This window comes from Zalophus californianus, chromosome 6, assembly GCF_009762305.2.
Source record: "Zalophus californianus isolate mZalCal1 chromosome 6, mZalCal1.pri.v2, whole genome shotgun sequence".
NCBI classification, from domain to species: Eukaryota; Metazoa; Chordata; class Mammalia; order Carnivora; family Otariidae; genus Zalophus; species Zalophus californianus.
The window spans coordinates 46,870,352-46,895,570 of NC_045600.1; the positions used below are offsets into that span (position 1 = coordinate 46,870,352).

Genomic DNA, 25,219 nt, shown 5'->3' on the forward strand with positions numbered 1-25,219 from the left:
AGGTAGAGAGTATTTTCTTGTAGTTTCAACCAAGTCCATCCCGCACCTTGGCCCACGGCGACCAAACTTCCTCTTGTTGCTTAACTCAACATTTTCAAACAACTTTTTTGAGTCACGTGACACTAGTTGGTGAGGATGCAGGTGTGAGCAAGAATGACATGGTTTCTGCCCTCCTAAAATTGATAACCTGGTGCAATTCTTAAAGATAAGTCTCTGCTGATGCTCAGTTTCTAAGTTTACCATTAACCTTCATCATAGAAGATTTATTTTAGCTTTTGGATTAGTGTGGCTCTGCTGGGGAGGCCTTTGTGACTACAAACACCAAAATCCAGCGGGGGAATCATCTGTGGAAGTCCCAAGAACCTAAATGTGATGTCTGGTGGCACAGATTAAAAAAAAAAAAAAATCCAGCCATCACAGCCTGCCCATTCTGGAGGGAAGGAAGCTTTCCTTTGCTCTCTAGCATACTCTTCATACCATCCCATCTCGCCAGTTCTGGGTAAGAAGACGAATTGGGTTGCCAAAGCAGAGCTCCTATCTTCCATAACTGAATCCAGCCCATTCCGGCCTTGTCATTTTGGGCGCCCTCTATTGGTGCTGAGCAGAAGCGCAATGGCCGGGCCTGCCCAACCTTGGAGGCTGTCAAAGGGGAAAGAACGGTTTGTGTTTGAACCCCTCAGGGGCCTTTCTGAGTTTCTCACTGAAGATGAACGATGATACAGAAGTGGCAACAATCTATAGGAGAGCTTTGCTCCCACCCTTCCCAGGAAGCCCCCGCTTCTCCTATAGCACGAATTTGTAACTGCCAGATGCTGTCCACCCCCCTGGCAAAAAGCAGAGTTTAACCCCTGGGTTTCAGAAAGTTCCTACTGCATCTGAATTGCTACTAAAGAAGGAAGAAGAGAAAGCTAAAGTAGGAGAGGACTGCCTTGGGGCCCCAGGCAGGAGTGGTCTGGAATTGTCTGGAACCCACAGAGCAGGGCTTCCAGGGGGCGGCGGTAGAGGAATGAGCAGGCACAGCCGAATCCTGGGCCTCACCCCTGCAGGTTCTGATGCGCTGGTGGGCTGTGAGGCCTGGAAATAAATCTATGTTTTAAAAAAAGCTTCTTGGGAGCTCCTGAGACTCATTCAGGTTTGTGAACACTTAACCGAGGGCATAGACTGATCAACAGTCTCCTACTTATAGTCATCTCCGATGCTGGCCTCGTCTGTGTCTCCACCCACTCCCTCTGCATGCCCTGCCTCAGGTTCTGTCTTCTGCCCGACTTTTTTTGTCTTAGCCGCCCCCTACCAAGGCGGGCGGCTGAAACCTGAGTAAGCCCCAACCCCATGCCAGGTGGAGCAATTGACTTGCGCCGGTTCAATAAAGGCTTTGAGTTACCAGACACCCATCTGCTGACTGTTCTCACCAAGGAAACGGGAGCCAGATCACTTTCACTGGGCATCAACCCCACATGTCCCAATGTGCAGGGAGAAAGGGAGATTCATCCCGCCTTCTGGTGCTTTCACTACAAACTCCCATGTGGCCGTGGGAAGTCTTTTTCATTAATAGCCCAACACCTCCCAGAATAGCCTGCAGGCATTGTCAGGAAGAGTCCAAGCCCAAAGGAACAGCCTCCCTCTTCCCTTCTACCTCCTGGGCTTATGCCCACACTGTGTTCATTGGAGGCAAACTTAACAGCCCACTCCTCAAAAGGAAGCCTGACTCCCTACCCCACTTGCTTCCATGTGCTGATCATTTTCTCTTTATGGTCTCTGGGGACCCAGGGTTCTTTGCTAGTGACTGAAATCAGTTTTATTTTCTTAAAAAGAATTTTTAAATTTTTAAAGCAATAGATCTATAAAGCCTCTAACAAAAAAAAAAAAAAAAAAAAAGAGCACTTTCCTCTTCCCTCCCCAGATGCTAACACTTTCAGTTCTTGAGGTGGTTCTAGAAGAAAAGTATTTGCCTCATATTTTCAAGTAACAGTCTCATAATATTTGTATAGTGCTTTTTCAATTTGCAATATTATCTGCCAGCTTCCTATTATGGAAGATAAGATAACCACTTGGTACATGCATTCATTCTCTCTCTTCTAGGACTAAAGGTTCTCTGGTCCTAACAGAGCTTAATTTTAGCAAGTCTTTTAAATATTGAAAGAGAAGTGCTGTTCAGTACTATACCCAGCAAAGACCTCTTTCAAAAACAAAAATGAAATGAAAACTTTTTTTTAAAAGCTTGGCAATAATTTTATTTTTAGATTTATGGACACCAGAATATTCCTGTGGCAGGAGTGAAAGTAAACTAAACTTTGAAATTAAACAGATAACCATACACCTATGTTTCAACATGTAAATTACACATTTGCGTTCCTTTCCAAAATGAGGTTTCAGCATTAGAACTGAAATAAAAACTTTTGTAGGCCTACAAAAGCTGAAACAATTCAACACCAGGAGATCTGTATAAGAAATGTCAATGGAAATCTTTCAGGCAAAAAGAAAATACCAAATGAAACACTGTATTTGCACAAAGAAGGAAGAGTTCCAGAAGTGGCAAATATGTGGGTAAATATAAAACACATTTTTTCATATTTTAAATCTCTTTTTAAAAATAACTGTTTAAAGCAAGAATAAAAGCAGTGTGTTTTGAAGTTTATAACATATGTAAAAAGTCAAATGTACTGCAACTGCAAAAAGACCAGGAAAGGGAAATATAAGTATTCTGTTGTAAGTTTCTTATACTATATTTAAAGTGGTGTAATATTATTTGAAGGTGGATTATGAGAGCTTAAAGATGTATACTATAAACTTTAAAGCAACCACTATAAATAAACAAAACAAAGAAGCATAAGAGAGAAAATGAAATAAAAATCATTAAGCCCAAAGAAGACAAAGAGGAAAAAAGGAACAGAAAAGAGGACAAGTAAAATCAAACAGGATGTTGGTACATTTAAACCCACTCATATCAATAATCAATTCAGTGAAGAATTCACCGAAGACATTTATTTACAAGGAATAGCCCAGCATTTTTTGAAATACAGACCCAGTAAGAACATTTTTTCCAGAGGCAAAAAAAAAAAACACCATAGAATTCCTGTTATTAAGGACAGTGATGAAGAATTGGCGCTTTTTTTTCTATAAAGGGCCAAAGAATAAATAGACTGGGCTCTGCAGGCCCTATGGCTCTGTTGTGACTAGTCCACTCCGCAGCTGGAAAGCGGCCCAGATGACAGGCGAAGAATGGAGCAGTCTGTGTACTGAGCGCTCAGCCCAGGACGGGGAGAAACTCCTGCAGACCCCCAGAGCGCATGCGCGCGCTCTCCATCGCTCGCCCTCTCCCGCTTCTCCTCACTGCTCGGGGCAGCGCTCTCTTGTCCGGTACTCAGTCCTGTGAACTCTAGCTACGTTGGCCTCCCCAATTACCCACCCTGCTTCCTCAGTTCTGGGAGACCACTGGGATCTGCCTGGGTCCCTCCTCCCTTGGTGGCCTGGAAACTCTCCAGGCAGTAAACTGGGACAATGGCAAGGCTCACCTTATTTGTCTTTGGTGCTGGGGCGGGGGGTGGGGGTGGGGGGCTGACTCTACTGCACTGTCTATTATTGAAGTAAGGTGAGAGGGTAAAACTTGTCCTCTTACTCCATCCTGGTTAAGATGTTTCACTGTTGGGATTTTGATTGAAATTGATGGGGAAAAATTGATCTTATTGAGTCTTTCCTTTTAGGAACATGGGGGTATTAATTTAGGCCGCCTTTTAATTTCTCCAGCGGCTTTTGTGGTCTTCCACATTCACTTAGCTGTTGCATTTAAAGGCCCCTGTAGAGCCTCCTTCACTTTTTTCTTCGCATCTTATTTATACTCTATAACAACACAGGGATAGAGTCTAAATAAGCCCCTGGGGCTTCTGCTTCTGCAAGTAGCTCCTCGACCCATCCTCTCCCTCCCACCTGTGGATCAGAAGAGGGCCTGTGACTTGACCTTTGGGGCTGGCTTCGTTCTTGCTGACTCTTTCATGATGGCAGAGCAGGGCTGGGCAGCTCCGGACTGGGGCCTGGGCATGTGATTGGGAAAACCCTAGAAGCATCCCTCATGGAACCCCAAGGTCGAAACTGACTGAGAGCGGCTTTATTTTGACATGGCTTGCCTGAAGCTTTTTTCTACTTTTTTTTTTTTTTTTTAAATAGGCTCCACACCCAGAGTGGAGCCCAACTTGGGGCTTGAACTTACGACCCTGAGATCAAGACCTGAGCTGAAATCAAGAGTTGGCCGCTTAACCGACTGAGCCACCCAGGCAAACTGCTTTTTCTATCTACACTTGGGCATGGATATACTCTGAGAAGTAAAACCTGAAGATTGAATTACTGGTCTTCTGTATCTGGTTGTGGGGTCACTCTGTCTACCTTATTTATACTCTGGGCCTCTTTGTTGAGGGTTACTAATTCGTAGAAAAAAATCGTCTCCAATAGTATCTCTGGGATGAATAGGTATTTGTGGGCTAGTTAGGGAAGCTGGGGAGGTTGTGTTGTAAATACCAAGCAACAAATTTAAAAGCAAACTTGGAACATAATTCCTTTCTAAGTTGGGAACTGTGTTTATGAAATCCATCTCTTGCCATAATGACAGTAATAACATAAGGAGACCTTAACTGACTACCGTTGACACCAGATGGGTAAACACCCATCTTAAGTAATGAGTTGGTTAATCATAGCTGTGCCCTGTTTGTAGACCTTCGATTAATCTCGAGAGTATATAACTCCATCACCCACAATGTCTCATGGCATCTGAGCAGGACTTTTCAGAGGTCAGGCTCCTCCATTAACTCAAATAAATATCTTAAGAATCAAAGGGCTAAGTGGAAGTTAGCTTACTTTTATTCATTATTCTCCAACTTATATAAAGCATCAGAGAAATGACGAAGCAAATAAAAGTGACAGGGAGGAGATGTTTGAGTATTTTACTGAACTCCCATAACCTCCCCTCTCATACTTGGCAAAACAATTATATGTATGTATCACCCAGCTCTCCAGAATGTGGGTGTATTCAGACTTCCTGAAATGGTGAGTTCATTGGACTTGAGCATAGGTCCACGCTCTGACCTCTGTATTGGTAAAAAGAAAATGTCATTCTCACAAAATGCAATAAACTGGGACACTCTGGCAATGCAACTCAGCCCAAGTGTGGATCAAGCCAGCTCAGGAGCAGGTTGCCTGGTTGGTCTACACTGCTTGGGCTCCCCTGTAGAACGAGTCTACCCCCTGATGCACACTGGCATCACTGGCCAAACTTTTCGTAGTACCGTGCCCACCAGGACCGAATAAATCAGCAGCTCTGGTCTGGACCCCAGGCTTTGCTGTTTTAAATTCTGCAGGTCATTCTTATGTGCAGCCCAGCTTGAGAACCACTACCTCCACATTACGGTGCGTGTGGCCATGGTGCCAATATTTAACATTCAAAGCATTCGTGCAGAGATTTTAATTCACTATATATAAAGCAGTAGTGAACTTTTTGGTTTCCCAAGTATGTTGCCAAATACAGAAAACTTGCCTATTTCTCTAGTATTTAGCTTAGAAGGTGACGTGTGTGTGTGTGTGTGAGAGAGAGAGAGAGAGAGAGACGGGGGGGCGGAGAGGAGGAGAGGGGAGAGAATGAGAGAGAGGGGGACAGAGGCATAGCTACGTTATTTTTGAACTTTTCTTCTCCCTGTGGCCGCACCCTCGTGCAGGTCACCATCTCTCCAGTCCTGCCCCTTCTCCCTGTCTTCCAGTAGCACTGATCCCATTATTCCTCAAATAATGTCTCTCAAAATGTCTCCTTCCTTTTATAGTCCTTCAGTGGCTCCCTGTCCAGAGAAAAACTCAGCGTCCTCCTCTGGGCATCCAGGGCCTTTCACGACTAGTCTGAGAGAGTCGTTCCTCAAGCCCAAAGGTCCCTGAATGAACACTGTTGTCTCCGGCTTCTCATCTTTGCGCGGACAGTTTTTACCTCACCCCCATCTGCCAGAAGTCACCCTTCAAGGCTCTTCCTCCGAGTAAAACCTCCATTCTTCCCACTTCCCACTCTCTACCTACCCCCAAGGTCTTCACTGCCTCTGCGCCAGAGCAATACCCAAATAATCCTCCCATAGGTCTGTCACAGGAGTGGCCAAAAAAACTGTGCCAACAAATAATTTCATTTCTCGCGGTATCAAAATCCTAAATCTGTCTTCTGTATTAGATTGTGAACTTTCTCTGAGTGCGGTGGATAATGTGGTATATGTAGTAGAAAAAGCAAAGCTTTTGGAGGTGGATTTGGGTCTCAAACGCTGCTCTAGACTTCTGAGCTGTAGGATCTTGGGGAAGTCTGTTTCCTCGGCTGTACAATGAGTTGACTCCCCGAAGGGTTGTGAAGATTAGACATGACATGTGTCGTCGTGTCGGATACACAGCAGGTGACCAGACACTTTACTCACAATTTACCAGATACACTGCAAAATTCAGGAGTAACACCTCTAGTGAGGTTTTGGATTGTATGCTTCCAAATGGCCACAATTCTATGCAAGGTAAATGTCTATACATAGGTAAATTCCTATACAAGGAAAACCCTCCTCTGCTACCTTCGTCCTCAGGGCCGTATTCTAACTCTTACCTGACTGAAACCCCGTATGGCCCTCTGAATTATTAATCCACCATAGGTAAGAAAACCGGATAACGGGACGGTAATGGCCGCCCTTTCACAAGGCTGACCGGGCTCTCCAGACTCCTGTCTGCTGACCCAAAGTGGAGGTCCAGGCTCCATCCTCGATGGCCCGTTGCCCTCACCTTCAGCCTGGGGATTGCATGCTTGTAGATGTAATCATTTACTTTTTAAAACTGAAAACTTAACACGCCAAAGATGATTATTTTGTGGGCAAAATTAAAGTGGTTATTTTAATTGAAAAAAATGAAAAATGTTCTGCTTTACTGAGTGCTTTCAGCCCCTCAACTTGGGCACGCATAATGGCTGGCTGCCACGGCCTCTTGGAGCCTTGGTTCCTTCATCTCTAACTTGAGAATAAGATTAGCACCTGCCTTATGTGCATATGAGGATGAAAGGAGTTAATCCATGAACTCCTAACACACATGGGACAGCACAGCACGTGGCAGGGCTCAGTCTCCATCCTCCAGAGCATCCCTGCCACAGGGCCCTCCGGCTGGGAGCTCTACCACACTGGACCTTTAGGACGTCCCTCCAGGTGCTCTGTTATAAGAAAGAAGAACACACAGAAAACATTCACTTCTTAATGCCTCTTGCTTCATTGAGAACTCTAATTAAAAAAAAAAAGGCACTTTAAAGACAAATAAAAAGTAACTTTATTGACTGTTAATCTTACCATGAAATGCCTGTAAGAAATCATTACAAAATAATGCAGTTTTCTTTTACACACTTTTGGTATCATCCTGATATGATGATCCTTTCACAGAAAGGATTATTTACAGTTTATGTCGATATAAAGCTCATTGTTGCAAATACAAGTGTAGATGTAGAGAGGCCATATATACCAAATGGGTATACCGACTAGCAACGATATTAACAAATGCAGAATAAATTACAGCTTCATACGTTTCTTTTCCTTTTTTATTGTTTAAAACAATTTCCAAATACAAAATGTCGATAACCAAAATGGATTTTCATATACATATATATAATTCTGCTGCAAACTGGATCACAAAGCAAAAATGTTCCTCAGCGTGTTTCATTTTTGAAAACCTACAAGACATTCATAAATCCAATTAGAAAGAGGGTGTGCAAAACCACCAACAATGCTGGCAAAACCCTGAAGACCTGATTCTGGTTGAAGTACAGAGAAAATAAAGCACTACATACTTAATTAAATATGCTTTTGTCTTGATGTTTGCAAGAAACACTAAGAGCTAAGGAAATGCACCACATTATGATCTGGGCTCTTTACAGTTAAACCTCCCAGGATTCATCTCTGAAGGATCCATACGAAATGGTGGATTATTTAACGACTTACTTGTGAGTGAAGCAGTCATTGGCTGATCCTTCTACCCTTTCGTACAGAAGACTGAGACACTTTTGTACATTCTGGTATCTGAAACTTTGGTTCTTTTAGAACTTTTGATAAAAGCAAAATAATTTCATGACTACAGAACTCTACAGAACTTTTGTTCCTTTACCAGTGTCGGGTGAAACTGATCTGACCAGCTTGGAGTGCACAAACTGCCCTGCGGGTGCACACGTGCATGCGGGCGTGCGATGGCGGCACAGGCGGGGCGGGTCCGTGTTCTCCATGCGTTTATCACACCAACTCCCACCCACGGGGAACACCGCATGTTCTGCTGTACCCGAAATCTATTTCTTTGTGACCTGAAAACTGAATTTTGTATAAAAATATGACTGTTTCTTTAGAAAATAATATATAGTTTTTTTTTTTAAGAAAACCTGGCAGATAGAAAAAATGGTATATCAAAATATGGTAAACAAATGTTATAAAATATGAAATCATTACAAACATCTCCTAGAAAGACATTGTGCTAAAGTTCTCTCCTGAAGTGCGAACAACATTGTTACTGTACATCTAAAGGTTAATAGATTCACTCTCCTGACGTGCTTTCATTCTATATCCTAACAGCAGTGGCAGTAACTGTCTTAAAAATGGCCTTCTCTCAAACGCTAACATTTTCTGTACACTTTCAACTTCGAAATTAACAGAAAGACACCCTCTGGAGCTGTGGTTTTAAAACCTGTTTCATATTAGCTCCATTTGGAGCTTTAAAGGAAAAGGCAGGTCCACCTGGACCTCACTGCAACAGGCTTGAGTTTATTGGCCTAAAGTGGGACCCAGACATGGTTACTGTTTTTAAAGCAACCAGGGTTGAGAATCACGGCAAAAGGCCCACGAGAAAACAGTCATTCTTAACTCTACATATATTAACTGATTGTCTGTAGGTATCATTCATTCAGTGACACATCTTCCATATTCAACAAGAAAGACCACATACACAAAAACAGTCATGGGAGCCAAGATGAAGAGTTAGTAAGCTTTAAACCCATATAAACACACGCAATCTCGGGTATTTATATATGTATAACATACACGTACAGTAAGGGTATTTTGGTTAAGCAGAAACTAGCATTACCGTAATTGGTTCTTGATTAAAACAAAACACCAAGCACAAACATTTTCTAAGACATTTCCACAGTTTTAACAGAAACTGGTTTTGCAAACGCCACAAAACGCAGGATGACATGAACACCACTGATCCGTTACTCGGATGAGACACTCCCCAGGGTCCTAGAGCCTTCGGGCGAGCAGGAAGAGGACATGGCACTGACTGGGCGTGAAGGAGTCAAAAGGCATCGTAGCACACAGAGTCTTCTGGTTATTGCTTCACTCACGTTTTCTGGACCTGGGCTGCGCTTCTGGTATGTCCGTATCTTTGGCTTGCTAGAGCTACAGGATTTTGACCACTTCATTAGTGTTCACTTTGGGACAGCCCCAGTGAGGCAGCAATGGCTATGTAGTGGGCACCGGTCTCTCCGTTAAAAGGAGAGACTCTTCTCTCCTCCCTCAAACCACGTGCGTGAGGGAGTAACAACAACAACAACAAAATTACAAGCAAACAAATAAACCTAACAACATCTTTCACATGATAAAAAAAAATGTGATGTCATGTAATCAAACGAAAAATACAAAACAAGGAACACACACACCACAATTCAATATTTGAAGGTTTGGTAACCAGTAAAGCACATTTCCTTCCAAAGGATCATGAACTTCCGGGCACGTGTCTTGCTGTACATTCTCCGCAGTTCTTTTATCTCTGTGTAATACTTAAAGTGCAATTGTCCCAAGGCTTTTATTTCCATCGCAAGTTATCATCAAGAAAGAGCTATGTTCTGGGGTGAAGAGAATATGGCACAATAATTAAAGAATGAACCATAGCTTTCCAGCCTCCAGCCAACAGCAGGCTGCCTGTAGGGCTATGTAGAGCTAGCTGGGCGCAGACGTACTTTACACAACAAACTCTGGAACTTCATCGTGAGTGAGATCCAGAGAAAAGTACTTGCTGGTTCTTTTGACTGGAAAAGCATCTTGGATGTTGACACACTGCTGAGCCAAGCAGCTGTTGCAGTAGAGGCCCTCCTCATCCAGTTCGTGGCCACACCCAAAAGTGTAGCTCTGAGCAGTGTCTTGACATAGACCCGCAATGCGCAAGAAGTCTTTCTGGTAAAGTCTGATGTCATCAAGGCTCAAGCTGTGTCGATCGGTGGAGGTCTTTGGTTTCCGACATATAGTCTGCAAAATAAGGGAAGGGTAAAACATAAAACAACCTTAAGAGTATAGACCAAAGTGAAAGGTTAGCAGTATTTGCCCTTGTTAAGAGAGAGGCTGCAAAATCACAGAAGGCTATGGAATCTTTGTATGTTGGAAAGTGATTTCCGATCTGAGGTTTCTGGGCTCCTGAGGGCCTGGGGGTAAAATGTCACCACCACCACCAGTAACAGCGGCGAACATTCACTGAACCCTTACGTGCAGGCCCTGACCGTTCAATCTTCCAGTCAGCCCTACGAGGCCAGTGCCATTATTCTCCCCATTTTACAGATGAATAATCTAAGGCAAAGGAAGTGAATACATCAGGAACCCCAACTGTCAAGAAACAGTTTTAAAATAGGGCTGAATAGGTAAAGATAGGGCCCAATTTTTTTTTCCCACTAGAATATGACAATTTAGCATGGTAACACTCTCATGCTGAGGTCTGTGATTATTTTAATAAGTGGGGAAACAAACCAATTATTATTCAAGAAACACAATCTGAAGAATTGTTTTTTTTAAAAAGCTAGAATTCTTGGATCGAAAAATAATACAAAGTACAGAAAAGGCTGGGAGGCAAGAGGCAGCTCCCGAACACTCTAAGTGGTATTCTGCCAAATACTTCACACAGCAGGCAGCAGACTTCTAGAACTCATTATCCCAAGAAGTGCTACTGGCTGAAAATATAAATAGGTTAAAAAGTGGCTCAGACAATTACATGAATGAAAGATACTTAATGGGTGATTTAAGGAAACAAGGCATGACCCTCTCAGCTTGTGCTGCTGAACACCACAAAAGCCAACCCTTGTTAGAGTTAAGTGACCAAGTGTTGCTAAAGGCAAAAGTGCCAGGAGGAGAGAACAGGGTCTGAGCCCAAAAACATTTTATTAGGAAGTAACCCATCTGAGCACTCCCTGAAGATGCTGATCGCCTGTACTCAGGCAGGCTCCCGGGGGGGCCACCGGGGTCTCCCACACAGAATGCACTAGGTCCTCACCGCAAATCCACGGGGCAGGCCATACAACGGTGCTTCCTGCCTTGCCGCTGTGGAACCTGATCCTGAGCCGTGCCCCACGGACACTTCTGTACTGTTAGACTTAACACCGCCGGGGGGGGAGGGGCAGAACCCGGGGGGGGGGGGGCGCAAACCCAAGCAGTATGACCCTGGAGCTCGTAATCATCATGCTACACATACTGCTTTAGCAATGACTCATTGGAGCACTCAAAAAAATATTTAATAAAACATCAGGTGCACATTAAGGCTACTTAAATGAGAGAGACAGGGAAAGGGAGGAGAGAAGCACACACCGAAGACAAAAAACAAAAAAGACAGAGACGTTCCAAGAGAGAGGCATAAAAGGAGAGAGCAAGAGAATGCTCAGGAAGCAGAGGTGAGAATCAGTTGCAGAATAAATCCAGATGCTACAACCATGAGTTTCAGAGTGTTTTATCTTTTGATATTTTAATAGTCTAGCCAGCGATCACAGGTTATCAAACAGCCTCACTCAGCATGCTTAGAAAATTCAATCTGAATGGAAAGATCAGATTGTGGAAACATTTCTGCCATGACACGCCTGACAAGAAAATTATCCTCCCAGTTGTCACACACACACACACACACACACACTTAACCTGAAGTTTGAGGTCTAGAGGCTTCCCAGCTATACAAAGTGTTAAACAAAGTATACAATTTATCCAAATAGAAATCAACTTAAAGATGAATGCAACCAGCAAATAAAATGGGACATAAATTCAGAACAAAACTGGAATGTCCCTAGTAAGAATCATTTCCTTAGGGTTTTTTTAATTTTTTGCTCATTTATATAAATATAACTATAAGTTCTATTTAATTTTCTATAGCTTCAGTACCCAATTTAAATTTTCCAATCCCTTCTGTACCTGCGGAAGAGAATCAGTGCTCTGGCCACGAAGCTTGACAACGGTTTCTGAGGAGCTGGAACTAGAAGAACCGATTTCTTTCACAATCAACCCTAAAGTAAAGCATAGAAGAAGAAGAAGAAAAAAAAACAGAGAAGATTTCCTATTAGTCATACCTCTGGCCACCTATCTGACAAATACGACCACCAAGATTGAGACATCAAATATTAACCGTTACTGAAAAATCTGTTAGTCTTCCATGGTGGACAGCCAGGATGGTACACATTCTGTCTCTGGTCTTACAGTAAATAGGGAGGAGAGGGAGAGGAGTAAATGTGGGGTGAGAGGACAGGAAGGAGTTTAGAGTCTGATTTTTCTAAACGACAACTTCTCATTAAGCTATTTATGAAGTAACAAAAAGAAAGACTATAAGTGTAAAGCAGTTTATCCCCTCAAGTTTCCCCACGTTCCACAGAGCACAAAGTCTGAACTTAATCCCAGCTGAACCATGACACGGCCTTCTACGTTTGCTTGCCCTTAGGTGTGCGGTGGTTTACTGGGGGGCTCTGACCTCCGGAGTCACACGGATCTGGGATGCAACTGGGCCCAGACGAGTAATTAGCTGTGTCTGCTGGCCAGTGACTGTGCCTCCCTGTGTCTTAAGTCTCCTCCTATAAAGTGGGGCTGAAAGCAGCATTCATCCCACAGAATTTAAGGATGACTGAAGAGCAAATGCATGGCAAGGGCAAGGTGTCGGGCCTGCCTGTGGGACACACTCAGCTCCCAGGAACGCCTCGGGCTGACAGGGGCCCTGTGGCACTCGCCTCCTGCAGCAGATCCTACCGGGGAGAGGCCACAAATGGGAGGTCGCCCTGAACATTCGGTTCTGGACCTCTGAGAGCAACAGGGCCCCTCATCGCCCCAGTGCTCAGGGGCAATCCGCTAATACTTTGGCAACAGAAATCCAGGGCTGAAACCTCCCTCTGCATCTGTGACACGTGAATGAAGCACCAGAAACCGATGTTTCCAGCGATAAAACCACTAACAAGAACTGGAGACACGAGTTCTGGAGATGACCACTGACACTTTTCTTGCAGGCAGATGAAGCACATCGGTCAAACCCCAGAGCCTCAAGGCCAAATGTCTTCTCAGGTAAAGTATGTTCTCACCTTATAAAAAAAGAACCCTGAGTAATGGGATTTTTATTTAGCTACTGCTAATAACCTCAGAAATGGCCTTCTGTATTCTATCTCTTAACTCTTTAGAAATGAATCATGATTCAAGTGACTAATATAGGCCTTGCATATATTAAGTGTTTGATAATTAATTCAACTGAAACACAAAAGGAAGACATTCTTGGTTTACATGTAGACAGTTTAAAAACTCTCAGGTGGATATTTATGTTTTGGGGGTGGTACGGACTGCTTTAGTAGGGGGTCTTTCTCTAGAATATCCTTATATTTTGGGGCACCTGGGTGGCTCAGATGGTTAAGCGTCTGCCTTCGGCTCAGGTCATGATCCCAGGGTCCTGGGATCGAGTCCCGCATCGGGCTCCCTGCTCCTTGGGAGCCTGCTTCTCCCTCTGCCTCTCTCTGTCTCTCATGAATAAATAAATAAAATCTTAAAAAAAAAAAAAAAAGAAAATCCTTATATTTTAAAAAGCTTTAAACTCTTAACAAATCCTCACAGAAAGATGTGGACTAGTGCACTAGGACCTGGGATGGGTCCTTCTGGATTTCCTGGTAATTGTGCTCTTGGCCACTACACCTGTAAATAATCTGCTCCCAAACCCAGACTCTGCATTAGATAAATCAGCATCAAGTCTGGTGGTCAGAATACTAAACCGACACCTACCAAACTCTTATCACTACTCAATCTCAGTTCCACATTTTTAAAAAACAATGTTTAGATGCTCAAATTGTAAAGAATTTGGAAAAGTAGGATGATGTAAGAAAGAAAATAAGATCATCTATAACCCCATCATCCAGAGAAAAGGCTATTAATATTTTTATGTATTTTTCCATATACATATATACGTTTTTATAATTTGAGATCCTACTGTTGACACAATTTGTGTTTTTCCTGCCTATCTTTTTCATATTATTAAACATCTTTTGAAAATCTCATTACTTAATGGCTGTACAATATTCCATATATGGACAGAATACAACTTTTCATTGTTAACTGTTTAAGTTCTTTTTCCTTTTCTCTGCTATTATAAATAACATTTCAAGAAGTATTTTTTGTATATAAACCTTTTAAACCACTACCTTATTTATACTTTATTCAAAATTACAAAATCTTATCATAAAAATTAAACGTAGAAATATATAAATAAAAAGCAAAAGTCTGCTTCCCTTACACCTCCTCTTCCCATAGACACTTTGGTATGTATTGTTTATACCATTTTCTTTCCACAAAAATACACATGCACGCATTGAGAGCATGACATCCATGCACCTATAATGTGCATATAATTGTACGTTTATATTTAATATACATTAAAATGTATTTATAAGGAAAAATGTCTATGTAATAAAGCAAATGGGCAAAAAACAAAAGGGGCCAAGTTCGGTATAGAACTCTAAGCATGACCAGAGCAAGCAGCCTGACGAATCTGTGTTGGTTCGGCAGAAGAATCTCTGTAACCACTGGCAGGTCGGCTCCTGGTGGAGCATCTGGAGGCCATGGTTCTGCTAGGTCAGCAAGTGAAATTACAGATTAAATGCCAGGATGAGGGGACCATGTGTGCTGGCCTTGTTCATCTCTGATTCCCAGCACCTGTTGCAGGGGTGACGCTCACTATCGGGGACCGTGGGTCTTGACAGAGCAATCACAGGTCACCCCAGCTGTAAACAGGGTCTTTCACTCAAAGCTCAACATGGCTGAACAATAAGCACCTGCGCCATGTCCACACTGCTGATTCCTAACGCGTGTTTTTGTACAGAACAGAGACCAAGTCATGAAATGTGACAAGAGCCGTTAGGAGTGACTGAGGCTTAAAAACAAAACCCATAGTGCTGTTTTTTTTTTTTTTTTTTTTTAGGGTAACATCTTTTATTTGGTAGAAAGAGATATTACATATTATATAACCTTTTACTAGGGTTCCAGTGAATGCATGTTTTCTAATAGAGTTAATTGAATATGGGATTTAGTAAAAATGTCTTTTTATGTCAAACTTTTTTGACACCTTTTTTCTCCAGACTCCTACACTTAGTATGATATAGTGGGGAAAACAACACTAAACAAACCTGGAGACCTGACTTCTATTTCTAGACACATAGCATTTGTCCCCCTAACCTACAGGATTTCTCATCTGTAAAAAGGTCTCTGAGACCCCTTCTAGATGTATTATAGGATTCTCTGATTATCGTTTAAAACAGCAAAACAAATCAACAACAAGAGAAAACTATATTTTACCACTTTGCCCAGCGCTTGGGGTAGAGGATGCTAATTCCCAATCCAAGGTGCTTCTTCCCCTTCCTTTCCCTTTCTTCCTCAGAAGATACTCAATCCTGCAGTCTATGGTGCTGACTTGGAAAGGTTCTGACTCCAGTCCTGTCAGACCTAGAGCCCTACCCAACCCTTCTATTTTCTGAGGCACCTGCTTCTCAGCCTGGGACAGTCCACTACTTAAGAAGAACTTCCCGTAAAAGCTCACCAGAGTGTCCATTCAGCTTCCGTGACATGAGCATGTCCTCAGTGATATAGATGCACATGTCTGGGCTGACTTCCAGAGACTCTTCATTCATCTGCTCCAGGTCCCTGGGGTCATCGACCAGCATCTCTATTTCTGACACAGAAGAAGGAAAAGACATTTGGGGATATGAAGGAAAATGGGCACCAGAATTCATAGCCATACTTTGAGGGAGGCTATGTGATTATCCATATTCTAAAACATATCTGCTAATGAGAATCTACAATAGGAAACTCTAGGGACAATTCTCAACTAGATGAATTTGTTCTCTTTTTTCACAGGATCGCTGTGTTATCTACATGTCTTCTCCTGCTACAATTTGATTGTCAATTATTCTTTACTCTTTAAGAAAGAGGGAAAGAGAAAGGGGCGCCTGGGTGGCTCAGTCAGTTAACTGTCTGGCTCTTGATTTCTGCTCAGGTCCTGATCTCAGGCTTGTGAGAGCGAGTCCTGAATCAGGGTCCTCACTCAGCACAGTCTGTTTGTCCCTCTCGCTCTGCTCCACCCTTTGTACATGCTCACACTCCCACGTGCTCTCTAAAATACATAATAAATTAAATCCTAAAAAAAATTTAAAAAGAAAGAAGGAAAAGAGCTATAGCACCTTGCTGAGATGACAAAGGGTAAACTGAGACTGACAAGCTGTTTGCCTAAGGCCAGAGCATAATGAGTAGTTTGCGAAGCTCCCCATTTCCCATTGCTGCCTACTCACAAGGCATTTCAGGGACTTCATCTGAGGTCCACATGAATTCTATAGTAACCAAACCAAGCAAATGTGCTGCATTTGTCCTTAATAATGTCAGTATCTTCTTCCCAAACCTGAATGCTACAGCACTTGAGGCAGAAAAATAATAAAAAGGATGCACACATAGGCTAAGTTTGGCTGGAGGTCTCGTTTTATCTCCTTAACACAGAGTTAAGCAGCCAGGTGCTAATTTCTCTTATATTCCCAGACTTCCAGTTGCATAGGAGGAATTTAAGAAATACTAAATAACCAATGGCCTGGGCTCAAATCTTTTTTTTTTTATTTTTTTCCCCTGCAAAAAGTCGAAGACATTTCTGTCACTATCACTGCATCTACTCTGCTGTCCTAACCGATGCCTCTTTAATCTGGGAATCAGAAACGCAGACATGAGCGCCGCAGGGCTGACTGACCTCTACTCTGCTTCACAGAAACCGCTAGGCCTCGGAATCCACCAGCATCCAAGCCTGTGGCCGCGACGGATCACCACTAGAGGAACGCTTTCTTCTCCACACAAGCAACTCCACCAGATCACGGGGTGGGGGATGCAAGACCCCTCTTCTCGTCTACTAGTACTTCCTGGCGGCGCCCCACACATCAATTCTCCAGAACCGGTATGCGAAAACAATACGAGGCCGGCCGGAGAGGGCGGGGCAGCGCTGCGAGCGGGGGAGCCCGGGTGAGCGGCTTACCGTCATCCTGCGAGTCCTCCTCGAGCCGGTCCTTGCCGCTGCTCTCCACTCCGGAGGTGTGAGAGCTGCCGTGGCTGGTCATGGAGCTGCAGGTTCTCAGCTTGCGGTGGACAGCGCTGCCGGAGTAGCTGTCCTCCGGGCCCGCGTCCCGGGGCTTGGGGTCCGCCTCGATGCCCGAGGTGTGGGAACTGCTATGGCTGGCGGTGGAGTGCCGGGACAGGCGCCTGTGCTTCCCGCTGCCCGCGCTGCTCCCGCTGGCCCGGGACCGCTTTTCCAGCTGGTCCACGTCGAGGTCCAGGCTGTCACTGATGTAAGACTCCCGGTACTGCTTCTTCTCTGCGTGGTGAGGAGCACAGCACGCCCTTACAATCAACCAACACAGAGCGGACGGCCGGGGAGCTGAAGGGAGTCACCCGGCTAAGCAGCAGGGGACTGCACACCCAGAATCTAGGGGCTGGGGGGTGGTGAGGATTGGAACAGGAGCTCAACTCAAGAAGACTGCAAATGAGTATCGGCCAGAACAACAGATCGGAGGGAGTATTTGAACTACTCCAAGAGTTTTAAAGCTTCAAAACTGGAGAAAAGTGCTCTTCCATGTAGAGTCGCCAGGCCACCTCTTGTCTGCAAACTGCTATGGGTCCGCAGTGACATGGCTTCAGTAAGTGGGAATAAATACTTAGAAGTTTTTAGAGCGATGGGACATCGCCAAGCCAGCCACTGTTGTGATTTTGCATTATGCCGAAGATCAGTCCACAATGGATTGGAAATTTTAAAATAATTTCAGAAGCACTGCTATAGAAGACTGTTTAAGAAATATAATTATACTAATTGCCATTGATTTTATTTATTCAATTTGGCCTGTAATTAGTTTAGTTCTGACTGTTGAATATAATTTAAAATAGAACTATTCTTCTGCAAATTTCTTCCAAAGAGTTCTAAAATTCGGTTTCTCGTTAATGAAGACTCCTTTTCTCCATCTGGGGTGAACTACTGAGGCTTTATTATCTATTTAGATAATAGATACCTATTTGGTGATTTATACCTGTGTGGCCCCTGACTGATAAAACTGTTCTTTCATAGGTCAGTGCCATTCTTTAACACAAAGACATATTAGAAAGTCCCTTTTATCAAATGCTTAACTAACCATTACATTAAAGCACCAATCACAACTGAGTTGCAGGTATACAATAATACCTTTGCGTTACAGGTCCAAATTTTAAAACAGAGAGAAGTAGTTCAGATTCTTTGTTTTCTTAACACTGATGAGAAATAACACATTAGAACAATGTTAAAGATGGAGAATGCACTTGGGGAAGGTTAAATTGATATTATTTCAGAAATTGCTAACTTGTAGACTAATTGGGTTCTCGGGGGCCTACTGATGGATTTAATTGTCTTGTTTCTTGGGTAAGTGAAAACACTTGCACTCCTGATATCTAAATCCAACTCTGAAGGATAATCACCACGGGCCCTAGAGAGGGAAGGAGCATCAGCAGAAAGAGATGTGCTTTCCAGGAAGCAATGTACATTTTTGCGCCCCGGCCATTCCTATCAATTTTAAGGAATCAGGCTGCACCACAGCAGAGAGTATGCATAGCCCACACGGAAAGCAGACTGGGGTTGGATACCACAGCCCAGCACACACACATCTGAGACAAGTCTCACGTGCATCATCTACAATCCATCTTTTCGAGTGAGACTGGGTTCTAAAGATTCCTATTTTCTGAAGGCTACAGTGGCTGAGATGAAGATGGAGAGCTAAAGGGGTTTGCAAAATTCTCATACAATTTCTATTCACGGTAGTTTCAAAATAATAGCCATGGGGCACTTGGAAGGTGGAAAGCAAAGAGAAAATAGTTTTCTAAAAAATTCTTTAGGGTGCTGGAAATTCTAAGACAATTGGGAATTATGGATCTAATAACTTAAAAGCTTTTCTACCTTTTTACAAATAGCCCTTTTACTCCCAGCACTTCCCAGAGGTTCAGAGTCAATTAGAGTTACTCTCTATTTATTAGTATACCAGAAGATAAGCACTCACCAACCTATTCTCTACCTCACAGAAGCCTAGCCTAAATCTACTTCCTCTCAACGTGTCAGAGCAGCCTCGGTGTTCTATGTGGCTGGCCAGTGTTCCCTTCTTAGGGCTGAATCACTTAGACCCAGTGCAAACAGTTAAGAAGTGTCACACTCCTCTGTTACAAACTGAAGGAAATGTTTGCGTAATTCTGAAATTTATTCTAAGACCTTCAAAATGCAACCCCTCACACCTCCCTAGTAATCAGTGGTGTCAACAGCACAAATCATCGATATGTTCGTGTTCCTTGTACTCCCTTTGTTGTAGAAGCCCAGAGACCACAAGGCTTTTTATATATGATTTTGGAACAGAATGCAGTCAGTGTGACCTCTTGATATAAGACCTAAGAATAAGCTCCAACTGTTGAATCAAGTTGGGTTAAAAAAATCTTTCTCATGACAAAAGCTTTTAATGCTATGGAAGAATTCTTGTGATCATTTTCTACTATAAAATGCTAAAAGAGTATTTCAGACAAGGTGACTCTAAATTAAAGGAAAATACAGTCTCTTTTTGTGCTGGGTTTTTTGTTTGTTTGTTTTGCTAAACCAACACTGGGAAAAGAGTTTTCTTGTAAAAATGAAGCCCTTAAGTGTGGATGAGATAAATGGAGTCAGGTCAAGGCTGGCCCAGAAAAACTTAGTTCAGGTTTTTAGACCTAGAAGAATCTCTAAGTAGAAGAAACTAAGTATGTTTTCTTTAGAAGAAAAAGAGATGTCCCCTCAAATCTATCTACATTTATCCAAATAAAAAATCCAATTTACACCTTTATCACTCCTTCATTGCCCTCCTCATGTAAGCCCCCAAATATGCATGTAGTACTGTGTATGGTAAGAGACAAAACCCTGCCCTCGAAGAACTGAAAATTCCTTGTAATTTTACCTTAGAACCTGTAAGGGAGGTTCATGAATTCTCTCAGGCTCTAAAGCGCTCCCCTTAAGGTCATCTAAATAAGAATTTACTAAAATGCTGATGGCAAAGGTCATGGAATAAACTTCTCAAGGCCCTATAAGCTGGCCACTTAGGAATGTGGCCAATTTGGCAAAAATGATGGGCTCTATACTGAGGTCACCTATTCTTACAAGTTTCCTTGGTGCTCCTGTCCCATCTTCATTCCTCCTGATATTCATGTCAGCATTGGAGAGATGTATCTGTTCTACCGATGAGTCACCGTGGGGAGGAACTGGCTGTGTGGCAGCAGAGGAAGCCAATACACCTGGCAGTTATGCCAATTCTCTCCAAAGACAGAAGCAGTTTGGTGGCAGACAGTGGGGGATGATTCATGTTCTGATGGCTGCTTAAAATGCAATGGCATCTCCAAACTGTGTCTCAGTTAGAGATAGCTTTTGAGAGAAATCAATCAGATGTGCAAACCTCTGTAAGGTTTTTTGTTAAGAGGACAGGTATTTGCCTGGTTTCTGTGGGAAAGGTGGGGTCTGAGAGGTCAATATTTGTTTCAGACATGGACCCAAGATATGAATCTGCATCCAAATGTTCATGCAGATATCCTAACCTAATCTAACTGAATTATAAGAATTACTACAACGTGAATTTGCAAAACAAATTGAAGGCATTAAAATAGGCAAATATGCAAAGTAGCATTTGGGGGGATTAGAAGCTGGATTGTGTTAAATGGAGTCACCCTGGGGTGCCACAGCTCAAGATAAAGGGCTGTCAGGTTAATATTGCAGAGCTGAAGTCTGCTGCCTTCCTCTTCCTTACCATGACTCGTCCCCCTTTTCAGGGGCCCCAAATGGATTGCTCTTTTCTGTGTCTCAGCAAAGCCCTCATAGGACTGGCTTATAAAATCCTCGAGTGAAAACTTCTTTCTCCTTTGTCATTCTGCTCACCTCGACTTGGGGGCCTCCTGGCAGTCTGTAAGAGAGACTGGAGACATTTCTGTCACCCACCTTTACTGTCACTCTAATCTAAGCAATAATTGCACTGGAAAAAAATTCCAGATTCCAAGGTGCTCTGAGTCGCAGATAAACCTTGGCCGTGCACCTTCATGCGGTGGCTTTCTGTAAGGGTGTTCAAGGCAAGTGTGGGGAAACTTTAAAGAGACTGTACTCAGGGATAGCTAAATGACAGGGATAACCTCAGGTATTCTGGAAAGGTGCTAAGGCTGGTGGGCCTCAAGGCTAACCCTGGTCTTCCAGGACAGTGATGAGATGTGAACAGGAACGCTGTTCTGAATCTGGAGAGGCCCAACCCTCAGGGCCTCTTCTTCAGGGCTCTCAAGAGTAAGGGGCCACAGGCGGCAAAGGCACCATTTGCGCCCCCGCCCCCCAGGCTGCGCCATACCTTCGTTTTCCTCCAGCTTCCGGATGTGGCGCAGCACAGGCTGCAGATTCATGTAGAGACGGTGGCTGTTGCTGAGGAGCTGCAGGAGGTGTCGGGAGCGCATGGGGCACCCTGTATAGTAGATGAGCTTCCTGGCCGAGGGCAAGCCATCTGGCAAAATCTCAAATTTCTTACCCTGTGGAGCGAAAGCACAAGTCGGATTTGGGAAGAGAAGTCTCTCCATCAGCCAAGGTCCCCTTCACTGTCTTTTTAGTAAGGAAAACTACAGGCTCAGAACTAGATGTAGAAAGCTCCATTCAAAATTCACTGAGAGATAAATTGGTTTTCCATTCAAAAATGTCACAGGACAAGGTTTACCAAAAATTCAGGGAAGTGTCTAGCCAGGGTCTTCTGGTAAACAATGACTGGGTATGACAGTCGAGGAGTATCTTCGGTTTCTCTGGCTAGTGGGGCCATTTACACAATAGAGAAGAGAAGGGTCCATCATGAAAGCATCTTCAAATGCAATTCCAACACCCAAATTCAGCAAACAAGATGACAGATTCTAGAAGCATAATGCATTCAAATATTTGTTAAACACTATGTACCAAACACTGTGCTAGTCACTGAGAAAATCACAGTGACTAGGACAGAGAAGGTCCCTATCTTCACAGAGAGATATTCTGGTGGGAGAGATGGTACATAAACACATAAAATAACTATTGCTTGTGATAAACTCTGGGGAGGAAATAAGGAGTTTTGATAGAAAACACTACAAATTCCTATTTAGGGTTAAGAAAAGAAATGGAAAAACTTCTTTAGCTGGATCAAAGAGGGAGGATGGGCGGGGTGGGGTGGGGTGGGGGGGTGAGTACCTGGCTGACTCAGTCAGTAAGAACTCTTGATCTCAGGATGGTGAGTTCAAGCCCCACGATGGGCATACAGTGTCTTAAAAAAAAAAAAAAAAAAAAAAAAAAAGAGGGAGCTGGAAGCTAGAGGGACAGTTGGAGGGATGAGAAAGGAAGAGATAAAACTATCTCTATCTCTATCAGTGGAGATATAAGGAATCTCATTCTTTAAGCCTGGGATCATTAACATAAAGTTCTTTAATATAAGTTGAGGGTGAGAGTTTGGCAAAGTTTCTTATAGTTATGGGATAGTATAAATTCCTTCACCTCTCCTATTAATGAATATGGCAGCAGGACTGCAAAAGGAATATTCCAGACATCATAATTCTCAGCTAGAGGGGGGAAGTAAAGCAAAGAGGGAGGCATCTTCTAACTACACACTTAAAGTCAATACAAAACAATATGGCTTTGTGTATATCAGTTGGGGATGGAGTTCTCACCCTTCGACTTTTCATTTTAAAGGAACCACCAGTGGATCCCAATGCCAGGACGGTAAGAACTGCCACTTAATGAGCACTCGGCAGGTATTAACTCATTTAATCCTCACAATAAGCCTATGGGGGAGGACCAATTATCCCCAGTTGGGAACAAAGAAACCAAGGCACACAGGTTAAGTAACTTGCTCAAGGTCCTAGAACTTGGGCAGGACTGGGCTGGCCATGAGAAGAATCATCCGGGAAATTCATCAGAATAGATGCCTGGTCCCCAACCCACACCCACTGAATCAAAAATCTCTTAGGGGAGGACGATGAGGCTCAGAAATGTTTATCCTAAGCTCCTCAGATGAGGCTGATGCACAACTCAATTCAGGAACCACTGAGTCCAGGACCCCGAAAACACTGAATTTCATAAATGCATTTTATTACTATTCAATTTGGGACACGACAGGGACAAGTGGGGTAATAATTTGCTCATTTTCATATCACTCAGATTCTTTCACAAAGGGCCTGCATGAGAGAGAACAAGTGAAGAGGAGGCAGGTCAGGCCCCATTCAATGTATCAGTAAAGTGGAATCAGATTGAACTGTGCCCAAGTACTTAAAATAATGTAAAGTCAGGAACAGGTCTTTTGACTTCACAGGGCAGTGTGGAGTCAGTGCCCAAATGCTGTTTGGCAATACAGCCCTTTATTTATATGGGCCATCTTCCTTATGGGAGAGAGGCACATGTGTACAAATCCTTATTTTCCTCCTTTCTTTGTGCATGTTTTCCAACAATTTCTGAACAAAGAAAAAAACATGGATTTTAATGACCACTAGATATACATATTATTAACTGTAATTTTTTGAACCCTACCAAAACCCAGATATAGCTGGCAAGGTAGAGAAACAGCTGGGAAAAATCATGAAATTGCTCTTACAATAAAAAAAAGATACTATTCTCAATATTCTAAAAATAACAGCATTTTTCCTATTAAGAACTACAGACCTTTCTTTATAATGATGAGTTTCAAAGAGTTAGATATTAATAGAAACATCTTGTTATATCAGTCTTTATTCTCTGCTCAAAAGAAGTAACTTCCAAAAGAACTGGCCAAGCCCCATGCTACGAATAATTTATCCTGTGATTATGGCTGTTTTCTGATCCCTTTGCTTTTAAAAATAATTCTGTTTGATAAACTCATCTTACACATCCCCCCACTTACATTTCTTCTGCAACTAGAGTAACGTAGGATAGTGCAGTGGGGCCCAGACCCACAAATTAAAATTAGTGATCTTTTTTGCTATAAGATTCTTTAATTTTAGGTTCACTACTGATGAGTGGCAAGGATTAGAACACATATAATAAGAATATAAGAAAGCTAGTTGTCTTCTTTGTCAACTTCTTAAAAAAAATACCAACTTTTGTGCCTGGGACAATATTATTTTTAAAAACAAAACAAAAGAGGGAACAACAAAAATCCACAAAACGAACAACTGCACTATTTTTCTTTAGTCATTTATTTTAAACTTACCACAAACACCAACTTTCCAACATTTGTCCAGGGGAAATCATAAAGTAACTGTTTCTCTTCATCTAAATTCTGTGGAAAAAGTTATAATGCATACAGAGTTATGGAGGAAAATGCCAGACACTCTACAATGGCTGTAACTTCTCTCCTGGAAAACTAAAATGTGGTAATTAAAATCTGAAAGGGGTCCTCAACTCTCTTTGGAGATGTTCAGACAGTAATTAAAAGATTAGTGATACCAAACTGTAGCTCTGGGTTCCTGAGTGACTGCATTAACTGGTCTTTCAAGGTAATCTTTTCCCTTTGAGCCTATCCCTAAATTTAAATAAAAAGTCCAAGACTCAGGCATTCAAGAGATGAGAAAAGGCATTTAGACTTTCATAACTGGATATCTGCCTAAACCAAAGATAAAGAGATCCTTATATTCTCCTTGGTCTCACAGAAAGAGGCATTCTCTCTCCCCTGTTGATGGCTGTAGGATAATACTATCCTGCCTGCAAAAGTGTGACAGTTATTACTTATTCAAGGGACAGACTTTATCAGAAAAGTGTAATGGAAATTAAAATGTCTGGTCTGGCACTGTATTAAAATATTTTTTTCTTTGCACAGTTATAATGCTCCAGAGGATAAAAGAGAATATTTAAAATTAATACCCACATGGGGCACTTGGGTGGCTCAGTCGTTAAGCGTCTGCCTTCAGCTCAGGTCATGATCCCAGGGTCCTGG

At 42.8% G+C, this 25,219-nt stretch overlaps 1 protein-coding gene across 3 annotated transcripts in view; it reads right to left on the reverse strand.

The window, feature by feature from the left end:
• Positions 1–7,287: 7,287 nt before the first annotated feature.
• Positions 7,288–25,219, reverse strand: part of FRMD6 (FERM domain containing 6) — a 79,101-nt gene continuing 61,169 nt past the window's right edge. For all 3 annotated transcript variants that reach the window (XM_027571263.2, XM_027571262.2, XM_027571264.2), the window contains 6 exons: positions 24,497–24,565; positions 21,656–21,830; positions 17,281–17,616; positions 15,811–15,942; positions 12,171–12,262; positions 7,288–10,256 (listed from right to left, as the gene is read on the reverse strand). In XM_027571263.2, coding sequence (XP_027427064.1) covers positions 9,972–10,256; positions 12,171–12,262; positions 15,811–15,942; positions 17,281–17,616; positions 21,656–21,830; positions 24,497–24,565 — 1,089 coding nt within the window. In that variant the 3' untranslated portion in view covers positions 7,288–9,971. The remainder of the gene's footprint in view (positions 10,257–12,170; positions 12,263–15,810; positions 15,943–17,280; positions 17,617–21,655; positions 21,831–24,496; positions 24,566–25,219) is intronic.